Genomic DNA, 25883 nt, shown 5'->3' with positions numbered 1-25883 from the left:
CCCAAGGGGGTGAGGCAACTGTCCTCTGTGAGCCAAGCTTTACTCACTCCACCCATGCAGAACTGAGTAATGAGAGGGTGGGGAGAAATGGAATCAGAAGCTGATGGGATCTAGAGCAGAATGAATCAGTCCTCTCGGGAGTGTGAATGTCTGATGCGTATAAAATTATGCTTAAGTCTGAGAGGCAATACGTGAATCCGTGAGAGCAGATCTGTACGTGGGAACAAGAGTGCATGTGTTAGAAAAAAGGCTACAAGGAGAGAGGCGTGGCCATCAACCCGCACACATGGGTCTCACGGCTCTCTTAGGTAAATGACCCCATCTTTTGAGGAGTAAAACAGACTGATGTGCAGCAAAGCCCAAAAGTAAAGCAAAGTGGGAGATGTCATGCCTTTCAAATTTAGTCTTTAAAAAAATTTTGTTTAAATGTTTCATTTATTTTTGAGACAGACAAAGCACGAGCAGGGGAAGGACAGAGAGAGAGGAAGACACAGAATCTAAACCAGGGTCTAGGCTCTGAGCTGTCAGCACAGAGCCCCAAGCGGGGTTTGAACCCACGAAATGCAAGGTCATGACCTCAGCCGAAGTCGGATGCTTAACCAACTGAGCCACCCAGGTTTGGACCTCGTTTTTAAAAATCTTTTAAGTCAATTTTATTCTTTCACTTTGAAAATATTCAAAGCCGTAATTGAAAAATCCAGGTGGAATCATGAGAAGAAGGCCTTCTATACCCAATGAACATGGCTCTAAGTTGTAACAAGAATACTGAGAGAAGGAAAGAGCACTATTTAGAATTAGCACACCTGTGGCCATCCATGCATCCAAGCCTCTCTTTCCCCACATCTAAATGGAAATAATATCGACACCACCCAGGGCTCTTGCGAGAAGACAGTATATATAAACCAACACGGTGCCTGGCACACGGCAAGTGTTCGCTCTCTACGAAGTGTTAAGTTGGCGTGAAGGGACATCTAACTTCCAGTCAGGGATCCAAAACACGTAACGTGGAAAGAAGGAAACTGGATGGTATCAAATTAGTAGGTTGGCTTCATAACATGAACCGCCACTAAGTATGATGCGGAGAAAACGCTGATGTGTTAGAGACCCTCCTAATGAGAGGGTTAGTTCCCAGGCCGGGCAATTTTCACAAAGTCGAGGCATCGGTGTCACTCTGAGCCATGGATGCTGAGTGGCAGACTGTGACACATGTCAAGGAAACTTCCAACAGCCCCAGATCATCTACCCAGTGTTCCACTGGAACACATAAGCTTACAATCAGCCTCCTGACTGGGTGGACCAATGGGTAGAGCCCCATTCAAATTTTGAACTAAAAATAATTAAAATGAAGGGGAAATCTGTCAGAGATGTAATGAGAGATTAAATCTGAGAAGAGCAAAAGAGGAAAAAAGTTTTGGCTGATGGGCAGAAGCTCCCACAGGCAGCTTGTAAGCCCATTAATGGCTTGGCCTGCATCCTGGGTGTTTAGCGATTCACAGCTTGTTTAACTTCTTGTATATTCCCAGCCATTCCCTGAAGTGTGATATACCTCATCTACTATACAGTGGTTTAATTGCACTACAAATGAGTTTACTCAACCAATTAGAACTCCAAATAGTGCTAAGATATATGCCCAAATTTTATACAAGTGGTGCTTCACAGATCATCTTATTCTAGAATTCCACTGCCAATAAAGTCTACCAGGGCTCAAACCCATAGACTCATTAAATCTAAGTTCAGTCTTTTCCCTAATGAAGGAAGAAATCCTCACATGATCTTGAAAACTAAAACGAACTAAAACCAAATAACAAACAAATGAAACTCACAAACAACTCTATACCCAAATAATTTCCTTAGGGGGACAAGTTTCAAAGGACCGTTGAACAAAATAAAATATTCTAAAAATAAAATATCAGAAAACATTTATAAGCTACATCAGGAAATATACCATTTGCCATAATCCTGAAAATAAATCAGTGAAGCACAGGAAGGACTCACAAATATTTAAGCTCTTCACTAAGTTAATGGTGTGGAAAATATTAGGTAAAAAAAAAATTGTAAGGAGAAACATCCCTTGTGGCGTAACAGAAATCGCTTTTATCTCATCTGCTCATATGTGTGACAAATGGCAATAAATGTCTATGGGATTGTTTATTGCTCTCCAAATACAGATGGAATTGAGATTAATACTTAATTAAACTAGAGCTCTTGGGCTGTCTAAGATGGATCAGGACACAATATGTGTATTAATTACCCTTCCTGTTTCTAAGGAACTCAGAAGGATCTTGTCACCATTGACCCTACACTGTGAGAAGAAAAGCTTATGTCTATGAAAATGAATCAAGAAAGGGGCACCACAGGGGCGCCTGGGTGGTTCAGTTGGTTAAGCGTCTGACTCTTGGTTTCGGTGAGGTCATGATCTCACGGTTCGTGAGTTCAAGCCCCACATTGGGTTCTACGCTGACAGCCTGGAGTATGCTTAGAATTCTCTCTCTCCCTTTCTCTCTCCGCCCCTCCCTTCCCCCCCCCGCCTCTCAAAAACAAGTAAATAAAACATAAAAAGAATTAAAAAAAAGAAAGGGGCATCACTAATGTGATCAGAGTACAGACATCAACTGAAAAAAAAAAAAACCTTGGTGTGATATAAAGACTAAAGGAAATGAACTGCTCTAAGTTTTCAAGCAGTCTTTGTACTGCAGTACTTGTCTCACAAGGTTGACTGGTGGTGGGACTGCAAAGTACTGGTTAATTTTTAAGTAGTAATGCTATATAGGAGTGTAAATATGTTTAGAGATAAAGATTATATATATCCAGAGGTAGATGCGTGTGGATGCATATTTACAACCAGGAGTAGGCACTATGGCACTCAAAACAGTGGAATAAAGGAGGCAGATACAGGGATTTATAAAAAACCTTCCATGACTTCATAAAGCCTCCTTCTCCATACCTCTAAAATAACTCCAGGTCACTTGATACGTTTTCTTGATGGAGTATCCAAATAAAAAATGATTTTGGCCGCACATTATAGCCACCAGTGAAGGAGCGGTAATCTGAAAATTCAAGTCCCTAATGACATCTATTTGGCCTAAAATAAATGTGAAGAATACATTACTCAGGTGTGTTAAGATACAATAGAGAGTTTTCTTGAATTACTCACCCATAGGCTCCATTGCTAATCAATTTAATCGTTTCAAAATCACTTTCCCGAGGTTTCCTTTGAAGTTTCAAGGAAGCATTGGAGCTCTTGGAAACAAAATATGGAAGTTAGAAAATAGCTGAAAACTCCAGACAATGACTTTAACAGCAACATAAATAATATTAGCGTGATATGCTCCAGTTTTTTTTTTAACTTTTTTTTAACATTTATTTATTTTTGAGAGACAGCGTGAGCAGGGGAGGGGCAGAGAGAGAGGGAGACAGAATCTGAAGCAGGCTCCAGGCTCTGAGCTCTCAGCACAGAGCCTGACGTGGGGCTCAGACTCACAAGCCATGAGATCATGACCTGAGCCGAAGTCCGACGCTCAACTGACTGAGCCACCCAGGCACCCCTATGCTCTTGCTCTGGTGTTTAATACGCTGAAGTGCAGTATTGGCAGCCAAAGGAACCTGAGAGACAACTTTAAAGATCAATGTCGCACAGCAGTGCTGATCCACTACTTCTCATGACAGAGCCTCAGTCTCATGTACGTGAACCCCCATTTCCGGGAGATGAAGGCACCAAGCTTTTGAAAATTTCCAAGTATGATTTACCTTTGTAAACTATTCTTGTTAGCCTCATCCTGGTGTTTTCATGTTTTGAGACTTAAGTCCAAAACGTCAAGCCTTAATTCAGGTTTCAGTCAGCTGGGAAAGAACGGGCTGTTGTGGCTCTACATGAGCTGATGGATACACGAACTCTGGTCTGTCCCTGGCCAGAGAATGTCTGTGTCCTTTCTGCGGTACCTTTTGTTTGGAAAAGATAGTCGGCAACAAAGACGCTCAAAAAGACAATCCGTGTGCCTTTCTTTACTTCCCTATCATTATTCTTATGAGGCTTTAAATATCTATTTTCAAAAAGATAGCTCTTTAAATGTTGAGCTCAGGGGCGCCTGGGTGGCTCAGTCAGTTAAGCATCAAACTCTCAATTTCAGCTCAACTCATGATCTTGATCTCCTCCTGGTTTGTGGGTTCGAGCCACTCACTGCGCTCTGAGCTGTAAGTATGGAGCCTGCTTGGGATTCTCTCTCCCTCTCTGTCTCTCTCAAAACAAGTAAATAAAGTTTAGGAAAAACATAAAATAAAAAGTTGAGCTCAAAGGAAAATAATAAGCAAAGTGTTATGCTTTAATTCTCTCATACTCCATGTATCTGAGCATTGAGAGGGTGAGCAGTGACAGCCTCTTTGCGTCTGCTGCGGAGCCCAGGATTCCCTTCCTATTATTTTAGAAGAAATCCTATGAGTCTAAGGTACGTGTCACCCTCTCCAAACCGAGGCTGTCATGCACTAACATGCTGTCCCACTCATCTTTTGGAGACTTAGGTACCCAGCTTTCCATCTTCCTCTCCGGTCGAGTTCTCTCACCATCCTGGATGACTTCCGTGTCCCACAGGTAACTTACCCAATACCCTGGCCTCTGGGCTACTTTAGTTGCTCAACCCAACGACTGTTTCTGTCCTCTATTTCCCCTTGGCCCTTGGCACAAGTCTTAGGTCCAGTCATCATTGTTAACACCCCATCACAGAAAATGTAATTCGGGACAAGGACCATGCACTTGCTCCACTATTCCACTCTGATGGGTCCCCAAGCTTTGGGCTGTTCAAAGCCCACCTGTCTCATTAACTCTTCCACACCCAGGTGACCTCATTCATGCCCACCGATGATTCCTATGTCATTCAGAACCCCACCCAAAACTATCCCTGTGAGTGCCCCAAAATTCCACACCATATATATAGTTGCTAGTTTGATGGCTCTTCGTGACTGTCCCCCCCCAAAAAAACTTAAATCTAAACACATTCAAAATTGTAATAAATATGATAGAATTAACAAAAATAACTATTGGGACCCCTGGGTGGCTTAAATGGTTGAGCTTTTAAATGGTGATTTCATCTCACACTTGCGAGACTGAGCCCCAGGTAGGGCCCCTGCTTAAGACTCTCTCTCTCCCTCCCTCCCTCTCTCTGCCCCTGTCCCCAGCTCATACGCACTTTCTGTCTCTCTCAAAAAACAAACAAAACACCCGCCAACTATAATTTATTTAGCATTTAGTAGTGCGCTGACCTAACCATCTAACACAAACTATCTCATTTAATCTTTTATCTTTTTTTTTTACAGAAGAGGAAACTAGGCACAGAGATTCCCACAGCTAGCAAGAGGTACGGCCAGCTTTCAAATCCAGGCAATGTTACTCCAGAGCCTGGGTTCTTAGACCCCAGGCAATACAGCTACCTCTCTTTTCTGACCACCCCCAACTCGCTCCAGGCTGGTTCCCAGGATCACGGCATCCTGAAACTGTCACCTGTGCCACTGCATAGTCTCCTGAGTGGCTTCCCCGTGGTCACCCCTGTGTGTTCCCCTCACCCCATCTACTGTCTGGACTGTAGTCAGAAGACTGGAAGCCATGACTCTGATTGGGTCATCCTCCTGTCTACTTGTCTCCACCCCACAAACACACCCATTTCCTCCAAAGTTCAACTGCTTCCCACTATTCCTTGAAAGAAAAGATTTGACAAAGATGAGCAACAAGGACCTGTATGTCAGGTTTTTACCCAAGCTCTCCGATCTTTGTGGTCTCCTTGACCTTGCTCTCAGATGCACTCTGCTCCCTTGAGGCACAGTTTTTGCCCAGGATGTTCCCTGGGCCTGGAATGTTTCCTCTGCCCCTTCTTATCCTAGCAACTTCTCATGCCACATCTCCTGCGCCATTTCCTTGGGAGATCTTATTGGACTGGCAAGACTAAGGTCAATTTCTGTATGTTTAGTAGCACATGGCCCTTTTTCATCATTGATCTTATATTCAAGTTCAGCATTTTTCTTTTTTCGTGCATGATTTCTTTTTATTAATTTTTTTCTCTGAAAAAAAGGACTAAAATTATATGCTTACTGCCTTGCATATAGAAGCACAATACATGCTTAGTGAAGAGACAAAGTAATTAACACACTCTGAATCTCCAGATGTTGATAAACAGAAAAACCAACATATTTCATCAAGAAAGACACTTACACTCACTGATTCATCTGTTTCTGGTGTTTCTGCTGTCCCACTGTCATAGTTTCCCAACTGAGCCATTTCTAAATTAAAAACAAAAAATAAAAAAAGCAAAGTTTAAGAAAAATACAACAATTATAACTAGATAAGAAGTAATATCTTTGATACTAAAAACAATTTACTCTCTACTTCAATATACCCATGGGAAAATCTTAATCAAAAATGGTAAGAGCCACCAGCTGCTGTTTTTGAAATTGTTCATTATATGCCCTTCTATAGAACCCTATTTCTTATGAACACCTAGACACGGGTACTTGAGAGCTGGGCTTCTGCTTCAGCTAGCAGGATTCAGTAGTTGACACAATCACCATGGGGTGGGGTTGGGGCAGGTGTGTGTGTCAATGATTATTCTTATGATAGGATTCTCAAGACAGGCAAGTCTTCCCAGGCTCTGAAAGGCATCAAAGATACACTGACCACAGCTCAGAGATGATTCTCAACTTGTGGCTGAGCATTCCTTGCTCCATTTCTTTCACATCCACTGAGCAATATCCCCTTCCTGGTACACTAAGAATTTGCAATTTGTCACAAAGGAAGTAACAGTTGTTAAGAGACGCTTGACGATGAGAAGGCTTGGGTCACCACAGTCAGCACTTACTAGGGACCTTTTAACCTCAGGCTCTTCCTCTGTAATATGGAAACAATGTATTCATCTTTTACTAGTTTCTTCTAAGTACGATATAGGATATTCGTGTAAGGCTCTTAGCATGTTGACTAACAAAAATTAAGTGTTCACTGAATACTGATTGTTATTTATTACAATCCAGCATGGGCTGGATGCCACATGCCTGACAAAGTACTACCTTGGTGGTCTGCTTAAAAGACACAAAAACAAAAAAGAAAAACAGAAACCAACAAAAAGACATAGGCATTTAACTGCTCAATCCACAATGGAACACATCTCTGAGTCTACCTAAGTAAATGAAGAAATCAAATTCATTTTATGTTCATTTTAATTTCTACACCTAAAAATGTTTAATTAAAAAAAAAAACCCCAAAACATGAAGGAATTCCCTCCAAAACTTTGATAGGTAGTTATCTCTGAGTGGTAAGACCACAGGTAATTTGCATTTTCTAATTTTTCAAAATTGAACCTGTATATATATTTTTCAAAATTGAACGTGTTATATATTATATATATATAATAACTTATACATAAGTTATAGTTTTTAGTTACCTATTTTTGTATGCATCTAAAAGGAGTCCTTAGGCTCTCATTCCATGTATTCATATTCTTATAATTATAATCATCCTTTTTGGGAGAGATTACACATAAAAGATAGGAAGCAAAACGACAATGGAGTGTTGTCTCCAGATAAAAATTAACAAACTCCAGAATCTACAGTAAGTGAAGACTGTCACTAACTTTCCCGGTCTACCAGTAGCCGAAATTCAAGACTGAAAATGAGCTCAGTACTAACTACGTGCTTCCTTGGTGTCATTCCAGTGATGTCAACATCCTCTCTGACTAGGACCTTAGATTGTTGGACTGGTAGGTGAACCAAAATGTGTTCAGTTGGAGGGATTCTCAAGGAAGAGACTGACTTGAATATTGTTTGAATAAAAAGGCAATAGTAGCTAACATTTATTAAGGATTACTGTATCCTGGGTAGAGAAATAACTCACATAATCCTAAAAACATCTCTATGAATAGGTACCACTACCCTGGTCTTAGGGAAAGAACACTGAGGCACAAAGAGGCCCATCAACTGCATGGTCAAGGTCACAGCCTGCAGGGCTGGTCCCGGGGTGCAGACCGGGGCATTCCCACTCAACACCCTCACTCCAGACTTTCAAAGGTCAGGCTGTAGGCCTGTTAGTGCAGATGCTGACAAGAAGGGAAACAAATGGAGACCAGATTTTGTAATAACAGCAGGCTAAATGATATTAAATCGATTAAAAATGATCCTCAGATCTGAATCAAGAAAACAAAGTGTCAAGAGTTAAAAACACAACTCCCAGTGATAAATTTGCATTACTAAACATAAAACTGGTCCAAGATCACTATTAAAATTTATTTAGAGTCTCTATAAAGGTACACAAATGGGCCTCAGATTATTCACCTACCGAAGTTCAGCCTACAGTGTCATTTCCCTCCAGGTAAGAAAACTGTGAAGTGCTCACTCGCTCTACAATTCAAGGGCTGAAACCACCTTAACTCTACCAGCGTGAACAGTCACTATAATATACTTTGACAGCCTCCCCACTCCAATTATTTTCATAAAAAAACAAATTAAAAGATGGTTCTGTTTTAAATAGGATTTCTGCTAAATAACTATTATCTGAGAAATACATATTATTTGCAAGCAGTGGGTAGTAATGGAATGGAACCAAGAGTCAGCTTTTGAAGCAGGAAGCTAAGGCATCATTTTGTAATGCCTGAAGAGATTTTTAAAACTCATCTAAATACCATTAAACATCTGCCCTTTTTATTTCATTGATTTAAACCATTTCTGAAGACTCATGATTCAAAAAGGTAAAGATGGTAATTTAAAAGCCATGGGGAAAAATCTCTCCCCAGGGAACTTTTCAGAAAAGCAGCCACCAGTCTCTGATAAGTGATGAATCTGTTGTGGTATTGCTTTCAGTACAGTATAAATTTATCTGGCATTATCTCCCAGTAATGCATGCATCATTTCACTGGAAGCAAAGATCGGATGGCCGTAAGAGCAAACAAAGCAGGGGAAATAGGAGAGCAGGGCAGAGAGCAGCAGGTTCCCTGGCTTGAGATGGGAAAATATCTGTGCCAACAGTCACCATCATTACAAACAATTTAGCAAGATAAACACTGTTTGCAAATTCAATTTAATGAACCAGGAAGACAATTTTGAATAGAGGAGTCTATGATTGTTTTTGACTCTTTTTAGGCAGTATGTAACTCAAGTGTTTTAAATGACCACCCCAACAGTAACGAGTAGGAAAAGGTAGGGGGCTGGGGCGGGGGGGGGGTCATTTACCAGTATTAGATTTTTTAAAGAACCGCTAACAGGGTGCTTAGTCTTGTGTGTATTTAATAGCATCAGATGTATTTTTTTCATCTGAACCGACCAGAAATGCTTTCATACGCTTTAAAAAACATTTCCCCCCCACGGACATTCCTGTATATTATCATTTTTTTTGTAATTTTTTTTGTTACATGCAAAAACAGATCTACCACCAATGCGCCCGATCTATATCTATCATCAGTTGCATCACTCCCCAATTCCTTTAAATGTCACTTTTAATTTAATTATAATTAATTTCTTTAGCAACATCTTCAAAAGTACAAGTGCACTTGAGGAGAACCCAATGGAGCTTTGCTGGAGAAAAAACAGAGGAAGCTGAAACTGAAACCCTTTCAGGACACTCTGGCATTGTCAGGCTGACAGGCCTCTAGGATTTCAAGGCCTATCCCTATACTGCAGGTACAACACAAAATAGGTCATGTTCACCTTTTCTTGTGGCAAAAGTAAAGAGCTGCTAAGTTCCTGTATGAAGTCACAGAGCGTAGGCAAGTAAAAGGCCAGCCCAACCCAGGGACTCACCTTCCAAAGGATCCTTATTGAGCCCCAGCTGGCTAATGATGTACCTGGGAATGTCAGTTTTAATACCCTGTCCTTCTTTGGCATGGCCTTCGGCTGCTTCCAACAGGTAGTAAAATTCTTCAGGATCAAATTCCTAGCAGAAGACAAACACAGATGGAAACTAACTTGAGCCAAAATTCTCTGAGGTTTTAATGCATCAATTCCTTTCACAGTAACATTTGCTGGATATACATGGCTGTGGTTTGTGCAGAAAGGAAGCAAATGATTTTAAAAAGTATATAATTCTCACCTTGTATTTGAAGCCTTTCATATTCTGAGGCAGTACATTTAAGTCCTTGGTAACTCACAGAACGACCACTTCCAAATTCCTCGTAATGTAACTTTGGAGGTTCTGTATATGCTCCATTTAAGAAATCTATCTCATTGAAAATGAACAAGTCTAACACTTTAATTATGCTTTTTGAGTAGAACTTTAAAATCCAGGGGGCGCCTGGGTGGCTCAGTGGGCTGAGCACTCAACTCTTGATTTTAGCTCACATCATGATTTCAAGGTTCGTAAGGTCAAGCCCTGCATCGGGCTCTGCGCTAACATCACAGAGCCTGCATGGAATTCTCTCTCTTCTCTCTCTGCTCCTCCCCCTCTTGCTCTCTTTGTCTCTCAAAATAAATACATTAAAAAAGTAAAATTAAAAAAGTAAAATAAGTAAAATAAAATAAAATCCAGAAATCTCATCCAGAAGATTCAGTTTCTCCTTCTCCATAAACAGCCACAAAAGGAGTAATGCTAGAATATATATTCTCAAACGTTTTGCAGGAAACTCCATTAGTACAGAGGTATCCAAAAATATTTTTTTAAATCTCAATATTACCATTTCGTCAGTATATCCTAAAGTTAATACTCCCATAATGTGAAGATGAAGAAAGAAAAATATGAAATTAATGTTTTCAATTACCAGTGCCTATTTTAAAAATTTGGTAGCACATTTTACTCAAGTCTTTTACTCCCTTTGGCTGTTACTTTTAGGATGTAATAAAAATCTTTAGGATTCCATCACTCTAGATGGATGCCATGGGTTTATGTGTCGTAAACAACTATGTTTACAGATTTAAATGACAGTTGCTACTTTCAGTTGTATTTCCTAAATGTTATCCCCCCAGGATGTTACCCATTTTGATTAATGCCCCAAATAGGCAACTTTAGAATATCAGCATTTCACCTGAATTACTCAAGGGTTTCTAAAGGCTATGTATAAAGAAAGCTCGCTGTAAAGAGAGTAAAGCCAAAGGAGCGTATACACTCAGTGCCCTTTCTGTAAACTTACAATGATACACAGCACAAGCCTGAAACAGTAGGTTTAAGACCAGTGGTTGGGCAATGTTCCCTAAAACTCTAAAGCTCCAGTTTCAACAGAGCTTCAAATAGTGTTGAAAACAGCAACATTTTCATTTCTACTTCTGAGCTCACTCGTTTCTATCTTTGAGAGGCTATACTTTTACTTTTTCTCTTCTGGTGTGGAGCAATGACTGAAAAAATTCACTTCCTCTTTTAAGGCAAGATTGTCTATTCGCGTATCTGCTGTTGTCCAGAGAAACAGGTTAGAATGCTAAGTGGCATTTTCCCTCAAATGAAACAAATGCAGGAAGTCCACGCATGTGGTGCATAATTCAAAAAGTACAATGGGAGACAGTACAAAATCAGACTTCCTTTTGCTGGCATTTGCCAGTCACACAGTTCTTCTCCCAGAAGCATCCAGAGTATTTTTTCCCTCTTTATCCTTCCAGAGACAAAGCCAAATGGTGCTTTTGATTCTGTGGTTCTAAGGGTCCTGGCCACTGATGGAAAGACCTACTCCACCATGCCCCGCCCTGTCTCCTCAAGATTTCCCTTCTCCCGTGACTCTCAATGCACTGGTATATTTTTTAGGGGGCAGTGAACATTCGACTATTACAAAAAAGCTATGAATTTTAATCAAAATAAGGGCAAAACCCTAGCAATCCCACCCTATACGTATGTGTGTGCATGTGTAATACCGCAAAGCTGTACTGCATGGGGTACAAATATTTCTGAAGTGTTGCAAATACTTTAGTGACTAGCAGAACTTAAAAGTGAGTGTTGATACAGTGCTAAGCCCCTTAAAACTAATCTCAGGCTCAAAGCTTCATGTGTGTTCACAGTGTGGACTGAAATTTCAACCAGAGTTACATAAAACAAAAATTTTTAAATAGGAAAATGATTGACAAAATGAACCAATCTCTGAAAGTCTCACTTCTTGAGGTCTGTATGAGACGCTGGGGTACTTGCCCAAGCTGGTTGCTGCCTAGCATTTATTTCTAACATGCCACATTTTAAAAACAGATGATAATAACTATAGATTATTATATATCATATTGCTGGTGTCCCTTTCTCTGCATCTTGCCAACACCAAAAAAGTAAGGCTCAAAGTGTTTTAAATTAACTGTCACCTAGTATCTATGCTAAGGTTAACAAGCACATTAGTTCATGATTATCTTTCACGTTTGACCAGAATGTGATGTGATTATCACTGAATACAGCACAAATCCTAGATCTCTGACTTAAAACCAGAAAACAAAAATCACATCAGGATGTCCTCATAAACATTCACAAGGTGTAGTTCCTGCTGACTCTTTCCATTTAACTCTGGTCTTTGAAGCCAAAGAAACTGAAAGTTTCTGATGGTCACTGCTTTCCCACAGTTAACAGTAAGTAATGGAGTCATATCTAGGGGCAACTTACCAGACACTCTAATAATCGAGCTGGGCGGGCAATAACAATTAGGATCTTTCGAACCAGTTGTTTAATAAATGCCAATTCTCCACTTTCTGAACGATCATGAGCCTACAAGAAAGATGATACAGAGTTGCTCTATTCAGTGGAAAAGGAAATCAGCAAAGCACGCTAATTAGATAATTACAAATCTCTGAAATTTAAGTGATTTAGAAAATACCTTTCACAGACAGATAAGCGGACATTATCTCTTCATAAATGGACACCGTTAAAATTCTTTACCTACAAAATGGCTCTATTAGCTAAATTTCAATTGCATAACTTTGATCTATTCGGTGTTAAAAATCAAATGTTAAAACACCTAATGTGAACCATGAATGATGGAGAGATTAAGAGATTATGATGCATTAAGTACATGATACAAGTGGAGTGGGAGGCTGATAAGGGACCTTGATTTACCAGATATAGAAACTTTAGCTATGAAATGGCTAACACAGTGAAGGGCTGCTTTTGTTATCCTGGACATTTAACATAGTCATGAAATATATTTTACACGTGCACCATGATTAGCCTACAAATTTGTTATTTTACGACCTGTAAGAAGTGTGCACTGCTGATTTCAAATGTGAGGAAGATAACGTTTATACGTGGATATATTCATACCAATTTGATTTCGCATATTGAATAAATTATACCTAGGCACTCAACTCAGTAAAATTTGACTTTAAATCTTTTTAAATTTTATGTTATCGTGTGCCTGGGTGGCTCAGTTCACTGAGTATCTGACTTCGGCTCAGGTCATGATCTTGTGGTTGATGAGTTCGAGCCCCACGTCAGACTCTGTGCTGACAGCTCAGAGCCTGGAGCCTGCTTCGGATTCTGCGTCTCCCTCTCTCTCTGCCCACTCGCGCTCACTCGTGCTCTCTCTCTCTCAAGAATAAACATTAAAAAAATTTTTTTAAACTAAAAATAATCAGTTCATTCCTACTTCTTACTTCTAAGAATTATCAGCTATAACCAAAGCCAGAACATACAATGGATTGTATTAACTCAAATAATATTTTATATACTAACATTATTGGGGAGGGAGGAATTCTGTTAAGACAACACCAAACAAAATCACACAGCATGAGAAGAAAGTTTCCAGGCTGCCAAGAGCAAGCACCAACACTAATGGATACCCTGTGTTTATATTTTAAGTATTGGCCGCTACAAAAAATAAGACCCATATTTGAAAGTAGGTTATAGTTTCCCATGGATATTATTTTCTTTGGCTAAATACACCTAAGTGAGAAAACAAATGGAGACATCAAGCATTTCATCTGGAACAGACCTAGGCCTCAGGACTTTAAAAAGCGATCAGTTAAATCAAACTGCTCAAAACCACAGGGGGACCTTGCCTGGGTCTACAAAAGACTGACAATGGGGAAAGCGGCCAGGAGATACCAGGCACACAAAGTCACAGCTGGGAACTAACAACAATTGCATCCCGTGGAAGGTAAAGGAAATTCCCACAATAAGGACTCCATCTGAAAGGCACAAGCTTCCCTGTGACTCTTTAGCTCCAAACTCTGGAAGGACACTGTCAATGTCATTCTGAAGATAGTTTTAATTTTCACACAAGGACTGAAGAAAATGTTTCTCCGTGAAGATAAATAAGACAACCCAACAATGCTCTTCATACCACAAGTAAACACGTTTCTCTGCTCAAAAGACAAATTTCTCTAAATATCAACAATTATATTATGCTATATGGCATATTCAGATGATTTTTGAAACCCAAAATTTTCTTTTTGTAATTGCCATGAAACAATCTGCCAGGTCTATTAGACAGAAACAAAATTAAATGTGTGTGTGTGGGGGGAAGGGGGTGGCAGGATTTCAATGTAAACAGCTTTGGATATTGATTCTATCCCTTTCAAGGAAAGCCTCTGAAGGAAAGAAAAACACAGGACTAAACTAGTAATTATGGTAACATCCTGGGACAGAACTGTGGAATTAAGGAAGAAGCATCTCACAGAGACTGACTACAGAGTTACTCTCTTATCTGCCTCTTCTGTTTCAAAACACACCATTTAACAAATATCATTTTCAAGATATTCTCATAGCAAGTAATATGCATTGCATTCCTAGCCTTTTTGGGGGGAGCTGTTTGATTAAAAGGAACAGCAGAAGTGAATTATTTGACAATAAATTGTAATAAATCAAGCATTTTGACATGCATATATACATATCTTCTTTCTCCTTCCCTCCTTCCCTTCCTTCCATAATTACTGAGGAAGCAAGTATCAGCCACAGTGCTAGGTACCAGGGGGTTGAAGACGAGTGGGATGTGATCCACGTTCTTCAAAGAGCCCTCTTTGAAAACCCAAAACAGAGCATGAAACTGCACTATGGTCAATGTGCCATCTTAGGGTTTTTACTTATAGGCAGAAAGGAGCCAGTGAGGAATGTTATTAGATAAATGTTCTTACAGCCACAGAGAATTAAGAATTTGGGAATCAGGACTATGGTCTCAGTGAACTGTCCACGTAGAAAGATACTCATTAGCCAGGCAGACACATGAATCTGAAAGCTAAGAGCTGCTGGTCGGAGATACAAACAGGAAGCCATTAGAGTACATCAGTCTTTAATCTAAGAGAGCCAACAAGACCACCAGAACAGAGGGAGGAGCAGTGGGCCACAAATCAGATGATGGGAAAACTAACTTTCAGAAAACACAAGTTAGAGGAAGAGCTCTTGGAAGAAGCAGAGAAAAAACACAAGCACTAAAAATATCTTGGGGCTCTTGGGTGGCTCAGTAGGTTGAGCTTCTGACTTTTGATTTCAGGTCAGGTGAAATCTGAGGTGATGATCTCATGGTTTGTGGGTTCGAGCCCCACGTCGGTCTCTGTGCTGACAGTATGGAGCCTGCTTGGGATCCCCTCACCCTCCCTGTGCCCCTTCCTTACTCTCTCTCAAAATAAATAAACAACAACAGAAGAAGAATTGAAAAGGAGGGGTGTTATGAAGAGAGAAAAGGAAGATATTAATATTGCTGAATATAATAATATTCCAGTAAAAGAGAACCGTTCCAGTAAAATGTCCAGAGGACAAGACAGTAAGGCGGACAGTGGACTTCAGTGAGTTAAATGAGGGGAGGTCAGAAGCCATTCATTCACACTAGATGAACAAAACAGACAAAATCCCTGCTCACACAGACACCTCTGCTGGGACTGGTCCCTGAGCTATTACCAATCTGTGATGACACAGGTACAATAATTGAATGCAAGCATTTAGCAGCTCTTACATTTTTAACATTTCTTGTACACCCAAATGCATGTTCCTATAAATTTATTTTCATTTTAATTCATTGGAGAATTAGTGCAAGACAAATTGGAAATTAACAATGAAAAACAAAAACAAGGTATTCAGCCCCCTAAAACACTCTGAGAAACACTGCCTTAATGAACTACAATAGGGTGAAGTATGAGAAATGGGCACAGAGTACAGAAAACTCTGTTGGGATGTCTGGATGGGAAAGAAAAATAGTGACTTCTAGTCACAAAGGCATCTTCTCATCTTGCCAGAACTCAATTCAGTAGGGGCAAATACAGATGAATTTCTAGAAAACTAGGATGCTAATATTTTCTTCCAGTTCCATGCAATTATTTACATATTCATGCTTAGAAAAACAATCTATGGTTTTTGCTGACATGGGCATAACTTAGGCCCTATGGGGTAGAGAAATACAATATATCTAAATATAGAGACGAAATAGGTTTTACTTGTAGGCTGTGGCTGATCAATTTCAGTCACAAGAGCAGTATACGCATTAATTCCTCCTGCCCTGGGTGTTATCAGGAGCTACGCATTCAAGTATTAGACCTAGACAGGTACCTGTGTTTATCTGTCTTTTGGAAATTGGATATTTTGTTAGAAGAGGAACTGACACTAATGAGAATTTAAGTTGCCATTTACTACCCAATACCACGTGCAGGTTAATTAATAGGACACATGGCCTGGAAGGAGCCAGCAATTTTCCATTTAGCTTTTCCAGATATTAGAACTAGATAGCATCATCAAATAACGCACATGCACTCAGGCAATTTATAACTTTATGGGTGGGGGTGGGGGGAAAATCACTGCCTGAAAATCCCTTACAATCCACTTATCCCAGAGCCATAGATTGTTGGGTCCCAAGATTCCTGTAAAGGTTATTACATTAACTTACTATTACTACTATAAATGATGACGAGAATCAATTTATAGCAAGTAGCAATCAGTTTTTTCTTCTTTGCTTCCCTGGAATATGAACTCTATCTCATGGTTACAGTGTGTAAGCAAATGCACTCATGAAATTTTTCTTTTTTCAGGGGAAAAGCAAAACAAATCCGAAAACTTTATATGGTGGTTCATACCTCTTGCAGCAATTTATCTAATTTGTGTTGTAATTCAAGGAAGTATCGGGAGGTGATGAGACCCTGGTGGGATTTATCCAAGCAATCTCGAGCCAGTTCAATAATCTGATGGTGAGTGAAACTGAGCACTCCATCTGCTAGAGGAAGAACGTGGTCAGGAGAGTAGCTGGTGATTATTTCCTTCAGACGTTCTTCCATCTGAGCCGTGGCCTATTTAGAGAAGACATGCACACACAGATGTAAGACGACAAAACACACAAGTGGACAATTCAATCATCACGTTTAGTGAGCATCTTCAGACACCTCCACAAATTGTTAGTTTCTAGAAACTACTGGTGTATATACATAACATCATTACATACTTGTCAAAACCCACATAATACACACCACCGGGAGTGAACCTTAATGTTAACTATGGATTCTGGGTGATGATGATGTGTCACTGCAGGTTCATCGACTCTTAACTGGTGAGGGATGCTGAAGGGAGGAGGGTGTGAATGACGGGGAGGGGGCTGGGGGGGCATCAGAGTATACAGGAATTCTTGGTACTTTCTGTTCAATTCTGATGTGATCCTAAAACTGTTGTGAAAAAATTAATCTATTTTTTTTTAAAGCAGCAACAGCAGCCTCATTACATGGAAGAAAGATTTGAGGTATACAAGGGAAACTGACTACCCTAGGGTGATAATTATTTTTTCTGTCCTATCAAATATAAGATGGTCTATAAAGGCTTCTGCAAGTCAAACAATACCGTGAATTGTCATGCTTTCGTTTTAGATCTTGGGCTATTTCTTTCAGATGGATGCTCAAAAATATCAGGTTATGTTTTTACCTATTCAAAACTCAGACTGCTGCTAGAATTCCACAGGATAGGCAAGAGTTGTTTTGTTCAGTAGGTTATAATGTACCAGGAACAAGCATCTTATGTTATCCTTATCCTTCTCTCAAAAAGCTGTATCACATGTAAAAAGCCAAGGAGATTCCCTAGGTAACATAAATAGAAAATTTCCTTTCCAACTTTCATTTCATTCTGTGATGCCCTACTGCCTAATCAGTATCCTTTGCTTATATTGTCTATGAGGGGGCGGGGGTTTCTCTTGGCCTCCTGCTCCCCTTCTAAAATCCTAACTAGCATTAACTACGTGAGTCAGGACCTATTTCCCCGGTGAACAAGTGACATGTAATTAATAGCTAAGACAGCTTTAATCAATGACATCAATGTCGGGTCCATTGCAAATAATAAGCATTTTGCTACTGATTTATGAAACCAGAGATTTCCTTTCGTTTTCTTGCCTGGGGCTACACAAGTAGTGGGGGAGGAACAGGAACACAATGGAAAGACAGTCTTCTCCCAAATGTGTAGGATACTAGTGCAAAGGCCGTGGATACTAGGTGACAGGAACTATCAAACAGCAGGCTTTTGCAGCCAGGACTTCTGGCAACAACTCTTCGACAAGTCCTCCCTGGCTCAATTCGAATTCCTTTTGCAAGCCCAGTAGGGAACACTGCAACTGTACCCTCCCTTCTAAATTAATAGGGGAAGACATCAACTTGCTCAAGAGATAGGAAGTCCTAGAAAAGACAAATGAGGTTGGGGCGCCTCCATGGCTCAGTCAGTTAAACGTCCGACTCCATTTTGGCTCAGGTCATGATCCCACGGTTCGTGGGCTCAAGCCCTACAAGAGCTCTGGGCTGACAGCGTGGAGCCTGCTTGGAATATTCTCTCTCTCTCTCTCTCTCTCCTCTCAAAAACAAACAAACAAAACAAAAGACAGTCACCACATACTACTCTATAGGTTTCTAACGAAGTAAAACAGTTGCTGCCTGAGGATTCAGCAACGGGGCCCAGATTAGGGCAGAGGGAACATGAGGGTCTAGAGGCTCATTCTCCCTGGGGTGCCTCATCAGGCCCACCCAGTGGGTGGGACAAGCAGCAGGATTCATTTTAGAGGCAGCTCACACAGCAAATATGGCTAGTCCTCAGCCATTTTTTAAAAATGTTGAGTGATTTTACCTTTTTCAGAAGCTATGGTGCTGTTTTACACAAGCCCAGCTCGTTACTACTAGACTGGACCATTGCTTCCCGTAACAAAACCACCTTACACATGCTACACCCAGGTTGCCTGTTCGTTGATGCTAGGCATCTTCGATTCAATTCATTACCTTTGGGAACCTTTCTTTGTAGACATGGTTCATCATAATTATTTCATGGTCACAGCAGGCGGGAGAACGTCCGGGGCTGCAAGCAAAGCAAATTACCCTTTTAAACTTGCCTCAGCATGAAATGAAAATAAGCTTTTTATTTATAAACAATTGGTTGGATCAAAAGGACTATAAAACCTTCGTAAGAGAAGTATATTAGGCGATAAACTACAAAATCAGTCATTAGTACGTACATACATACCCACACATGGTGACACCCTGGAGAGGATTTCAGAAAGGAAGCCTAAGAAATGGAATGCCACAAAATAATTACAGCTACAATGCAAAACTAGTTCAGAAACGTTCTTAAATTGAGCTTATATTCTGTATGTAGGATGCATTTGTGTCGTTCTGGAAACCAATTAATGAATTGCAATATAAAACAAAATAGGATCATTATGAACAGCAACATCTAGGACACAACGAACAGGGTAATTTCACACTTTTATTGTACACCTGAGCTCTGCCGTGTACCACTGAAAAGGTCTCAGAGTCTTCTGTGGCACAGGTGTCGCCACTGAAATCCATTTTCTGGCCTAGCAAATACCTATTTGGGATGCTGAGGTAAGCACTTTAGACAATATGAAAGAGAGGCAGAGAACTGTTGAGTGCTTTCATTATTTCAATAGCAGTTTGTGTTTGTTCCTCGTGGTATACAGTCGCGCAACGTCAGTGCGAGTATTTACATTCCAGGGAGAACATAGCCTGCACCAGATACCCAAGGAGCTCCTTTCATAAAACCATAAAATGGGCACCAATGTGGTAAAATACAACTCCTTTAAATGAATTCGTAAAATTGGTCTTTTATTCCCTAACTCAAAATAATAACTCATTCCCAAATTATTCAGCGTGGCTACATTTATTATCAGTTTATGATGCTAAATAAAAAAAACTACAAAGCGGGGGGAGGGTACCTGGCTGGTTGGTCAATAAAGCATGGGACTCTTGGTTTTAGGGTTTTGAATTAGAACCCCATGTTGGGTGTAGAGCTTACTTTGAAAAAAATACAAAGGGGAAAACCCTCCTCGGGAAACTCAGATGTTCAACTGAACACCTGACAAACTATTTTCATAATAAAATCTTAAACAGGAAAGTATTCCGACTCTAGCATCAAGATATCACACCGTGGAGACAAACTGCCTTGAGCGTCTGGCAGAGAAGGACCTGTCACCCGGCTGCTGGGACTGTAGAAGCCTTCAGCCATCAGTCCCTTCAAAGATGGCTTCAGATGCAGCCACCCCATCCAAGCCACGTCCTTGCCAGGGTGCTGCACCCAGGGACTGAGGTAGGGATAAAAAAAAAAAAAAGGCCACTTGGCCCAGAAGCACAACTCTGACAGGTCATGCCATCCCCGGAGTCCCCTGTGGAGTCAGCTGTGTGACGGCTTCATTTGCCTCTGCCCCATTTTGCTTGCTTGCCTTCTTTCTACAAGTATAAATCCTGAGCACTCCCTACTAAGCATCCTGAACACAAATCTGTTTTAGAGTCTGCTTCCTAAAAAACAAAACTGTAAGAGATACCAAATGTCAAAATTCAAGGGAGACAAACTCCTAACAAGGCATTCATGATCCTGGAAAAAAGTAAAACTCATGATGTGAAGAAAAAATGAAAAATAGGGGTGAACTTTTATAATGTGGAATCTGAGTGAAAATCCTTCTATTTTTGCTGTCCTTCCTTTTTAGCCAAGCTTAACTCTCCTAAAATAAGAGCATTAAGTGCTCCTACACCACAATTAGATTGTCTTGGAATTTCCAATGGCAAGAAGGCTTTATAGGAGGTCCCTTTGGTCCATCATGATTACTGCTACTATAGCAATTAGCAAATTGAGAGAAATTGAAAGAAAAACAGTAAGATGCCTTTCAGTGGTAATTAACAACATCACGTAGAGATGGGAAAATCACTCTCTATTTAGAGAAGTTCACAAATCAATTAACACTGAGATGAATGGGACCACCCAAAGGCTTCCCTAGAAATGGTTAAAAACAGATAATCCAGTTAAGTAACATTTTTCAATCAGGTCCACACACCTCAGACTTCGGGAACGGGGGCGCATGGGGGTGTTCCTGCATCTGTTTTCCGTGGCAATGCTTTCAGTAGTACAAAAATGTTTTGACAGGAAGTGCAATTCATCTGGCGTTGGTTGGTATGGTAACTGATGCAGCTTCTCCTGGGAGGAAGAGGAGGACTACAAGAAACCACAGTGAGGTTAGGAGACCACCTCAGAAAGAAAGACAAGCGAATCTGCGAGCAAAGCAGTGAACCTAGGGGAGGGACATCACCATTTCATACTATTGCCTTTTCATGTTAGAACTATAATAATTAGTGTCTAAATGTGTACCCTTGCTGCTTTCTCTGAGAGGTCAAAATGCCTTCTATATTTCATCTCAGCTGTCTATAAGACCATTTCCCAGAAGATAGCTTCCTCTCTTGTAGGAAACTCAGGCTCTGAAAATGGGAAGGATCTACTCAAAGCCACTGTAAGAAAGTGACAACCAGAGAACCTGGGCGCATGAAATGACAGATTAGTTCTCAACTGAGTATGGTACCTCGCTCCTATCGCTACTCACAATCAAACACTGTGACTTTCAGGTGAGTAACATAAAATGAATGTTAGGATGTGTGATCACAAATAAAGTAATGAGAGACCTTCCTTTACAAAGCATGCTGCCCTTTGACACATCAATATGTGCCCTGCGTAAAAGGGGGAAGAGATGAAGAATGTACTTTTCTCACCAATGTCATTGTTTTAAAAATCAGATTTCTCTGCCCTTTTTTCTCTGGCTGACACTTTTTTTGTTTGTTACAAAACAAACATTTTAAAGTAGCTTCAGTAGCGGTGAGTTTTTTTAGTCCCTTGCATATAGATTTGCTTTTTGAAGAACGTCACTCAATAGTTATGAGGACAACGTAATGTAGAAAAAGTGAATAGCTAAAGAACAGTTTTTAATCAATATGAGAATTTTAACTCTAAAGCAAACAGACTTTTCTTTTTGTTTTTCCTGAGAGGTAAACTCTACAAGCACTTCTCAAAACAAAGCAAAGCAAAACAAAACAAAACAAAACAAAACAAAATGGAGAAGTTTTTGAGCAACAGAACCATGATTAGAATAAGCATATTTGTAAAGGTAACACTCATTTGAAATCTCATTTCTAGCAGGTTTTTTTAAAAACCTGTCATTAGGTTAATAATACACTTCATAAACACTGAACCATCACAATGAAGCAACCCTAGAAATTAATGACTAAAGCTTAAAAATGCCCTTATACCTTGAAATTATAAAACACCTTATAAGTACATACTGAGACGAAGAGGAATTTTTATAATGTAATGAGACTGTTTTATAAGCCATAAAAATGAGAACGCTACTAGAAAGAGTAATGAGATAAACCAAGTCTCCACTCAGAAAGAACAGGCACAGTCTTAAACACTTTTAAGTAGGAAGAAACAAATAAAACACAAACCAAATCAACCCCAACAATCAGGAAAAGAATTATGAAATCACTGCAAGCAGGAGAGATGCACTAATGATAAAGTGAAGATAAGGATAGTAGCAAATAAAAAAAGAGAATTAAAAATCTATACATAGGTCTCAGAGGTAAATCGATATGCGCAATTCTGTATCCAAGATTTCAAAACCCTAAAACCCTGAAGGTTATTCATAAGTTTACAGTAATCCTTGTGATGGCATGGCATCGACCGGACTGAGTGGAAAGCTATTTAAAATATGTATTTAATCCACTTAGTGTGACTGTTCATTCAAGGCTGCTGCAGAAATATTAATATATTTGATTATGCACTGCTGGCCAGGTGCTGTTGGGCTGCTGTGTACAGCACAGGGATCATGCTACCTTTCTAAAACATGAAAATTAATTCCAAGACTCACTGGGCTCTAGAGTTTCACATAAAGTATCTAGGGCCTGTACTTGCAGGGAAACCACACAAATCAACTTCAGGAGAGTTAGTTCCCTCTGGGGAAGCAAGGAGGAGAAAGGTATTGGATGGGAAAGGCTTTCTTTGTATCTTTAACATTTATTAAACAAAATAACAATTTATTTTAAAAATAGCCATAGCAAATGTAACAAGCTGTTAACAAGTGTTGACTCTGAGAGGAAAATTTTGTGGTCATATCAAATACCCAGCCACCGAGCTGAACTCCGTAAGTTATGTGCCCTGGATTTACAGAATATGGCAAAATGAACGATGCGGTGGCGTGAGTGAGGGTTATAACCTTAACACTATTAAGAAAGTGAGGAGGCAGGGAGGTCCTCCGGGAAGAAAGCCTGTTTCATCTCAGGTGGAACAGCAGTGTCCAAATGGGACGAGGGTATCACCAAATCCAAGTGACACAGGATGGGTTTATGGCAGTGGGGACAACCGTAGGCCAGCAAAATGGCCCCAGGGGTTCCAAAGATACCAAATACAGCCCTAAAAGGGAGTTGATACTTGACAACGGACAAGTCCAAGGATAGGTTTCGGCAGAGACCAGGGACTCGCTCAGTGGAGAACTTTCAAAGTCAGTGAGAGCTGCAGGAAAGCAGAGACGCAGAGGTCGCTCTCAAGATTGCACACTTTGTTGAGAAGATGCCTCCACTGGTCTAAGCAACCCGGGGGGCACTGCAGTGAGGAGAGCTTCAATCATTTGTCTGGGGGTTTCCCAATATATTGTGTCTCATCACTTTGTATTTCTCGCATATTCTCTAAATGTGGTATCAGTGGGTCTCATCACCCAATTAGTTTGCGTATGACTCTAGTAGTGTCCTAAATCAAACCTACTTTCCAAGAGTAACGAGTTACATAAAAAAGCTGCAGAAGACTTTCCCCAAAATGTTCTGAATAATGGTATCATTTTGTCTCTCCAGATAACCGTTTTGCAAAGGACAGTATTCACAAGCATGTGTCATTTTTTACTTGTTATTTATTAAAAGGAATACCATTTTATAGTCATACCTCATATATTTACAGGTATTTATATTCTTATTTCCGTTCTTTCCCTTCTGTAGAAAATGATTTATCTGTTAAATATATGGGGGAATGCCTTCCTACTGCTGTGGTTCCCTATTACTTATTTTAAAATTAAAACTTACGATCTTAATATTATCTTGGAAAAGTTCCACAAATTAATTTTAATGGCAAAATTGGAAGTTAAAAGAAGTTACAATACTAAATATTCTCTGGAAGGACTGATTAATTTCCTATGACCAAATCTTTTCAATTTCAGAATACAGCATTTTTAACACTTGCCAGTTTTACAGTTGCTATAATACCCAAAGGATAAAGATTTGATGTTTACACTTCAGCTTAAGTAGTTCTGGAATTCAGCTAACAACACAATCATATGTCAAACTGAAGCTATATATTCAAAGTGTAATTTTGTGTTCTATCTTTCTATTCAAAACAATAACTAAAGTGCATTTCTGATTGACTAAGTGACTAACAGTTAACCCAGAAAGTGAAAATCTGAGAGAGACTCGGATCAGATTTAGAAAAGAAGAGGGGCACCTGGCTGGTTCAGTCAGCAGAGTATACAACTTTTGATCCCAGGGTCATGAGTTCCAACCCCACACTAGGTACAGAGATTATTTAAAAATAAAGTAAAATACATATTTTGAAAAAAAAAGAAAGAAAAGGAAATGAAACTACTAAGCAGTTTTGCACAATTTTTGCCCCAAAATTTAAAGGATAAGGCCCCCCCCCCAAATAAGAGAAATGAAAAAGAGCTTGTCAAATCTTCACTCATTACTTTTATCAACAATAGGGAAAAGAGATAATTGAACTTTTGTTAGGTGTGCAAAACCTACACTTCACAGATTTAACAGTTCCTTACATCGTTTGGCAAAAAGCAATTTTGAAAGTTAAAATTCTATCTTGAAAGAAAAATTGGGAATATGAGGTTAATAATTATATGTGCCACCTTCTTTAATAAACATGTAAGAGAAAAACTGTGTTACCTCTGGTTGGAAGCTGTTGGTTAGAAACAGAGCGTGTGTGTGTGAGTGTGAGAGTGTGTGTGTGTGTGTGTGTGTGTGTGTGTGTGTGTGTGTGTAACTATAAACTGTCTCCGGTGGTTTCTTCTTTAGAGTACATATGGAAGTCAAGGATGGTGATAATTCCATTATGACAGATGGCCAGGTCATGTTCATTAATTAAAAGGTTTATTTTAAGAAACACCATGTAAATTCCTTCAAAAGAGCCATGAGCCCAGAGTCTAGACCATTTACTGGGTACTCTTACTAATAAACAAGGGGGTTGTTTAAAGCCCCTCAGTTCATTCTTTGTGCCTCAAGTTTCTGATCCATAAAATGAAGAGAATAACATCAACTATACGACAGGGTCTGTTGCTGGGATTAAACAAGGATTATAATGCATTCTAAGTAGTTAGACTAATGCCCAGCACGTAATAAGTGCTTACAAACAACTGGTTTTTTTCTACTTGTACCAAACAAGGTCCAATTCTATGTTAATTCCCCCCTTTTTAAAGAGATTTGCTCTTTAAAATGGTGTATGATTTACTAGAGATGGAACGATGAAAGATCTTGCACTCTCCCCTATTTTTCCTACAAGCAACAAATCTCTGCATCCAAACCACAATAAAACTTGACTGAAGGGCAAAGCAAGGTCATATAGCTGAAATGAAGAATTTGGAGACAAGAGACTTGCCAAAAATTCTGTAGAAGAACAATACTTACATGTCAGGAAATTACCCTTTTTTTTCCTTGGTCGATCAGTTTTGGCATTCATTTTCACACTGGAGTTATCCAACTTTTCAACC

The 25883-nt window shown here is 39.8% G+C and overlaps 1 protein-coding gene across 15 annotated transcripts in view; it reads right to left on the bottom strand.

Annotated features, from left to right (window-relative positions):
• Nucleotides 1–25883, bottom strand: part of MAST4 (microtubule associated serine/threonine kinase family member 4) — a 567241-nt gene that overhangs the window by 44277 nt on the left and 497081 nt on the right. For all 15 annotated transcript variants that reach the window (XM_043591561.1, XM_043591586.1, XM_043591535.1 and 12 more), the window contains 7 exons: nt 21141–21298; nt 19075–19150; nt 16912–17121; nt 12521–12622; nt 9766–9898; nt 6197–6264; nt 3155–3240 (listed from right to left, as the gene is read on the bottom strand). In XM_043591561.1, coding sequence (XP_043447496.1) covers nt 3155–3240; nt 6197–6264; nt 9766–9898; nt 12521–12622; nt 16912–17121; nt 19075–19150; nt 21141–21298 — 833 coding nt within the window. The remainder of the gene's footprint in view (nt 1–3154; nt 3241–6196; nt 6265–9765; nt 9899–12520; nt 12623–16911; nt 17122–19074; nt 19151–21140; nt 21299–25883) is intronic.

This window comes from Prionailurus bengalensis, chromosome A1 (assembly GCF_016509475.1).
Source record: "Prionailurus bengalensis isolate Pbe53 chromosome A1, Fcat_Pben_1.1_paternal_pri, whole genome shotgun sequence".
NCBI lineage: Eukaryota > Metazoa > Chordata > Mammalia > Carnivora > Felidae > Prionailurus > Prionailurus bengalensis.
This window is presented reverse-complemented; position numbering and strand designations above follow the sequence as displayed.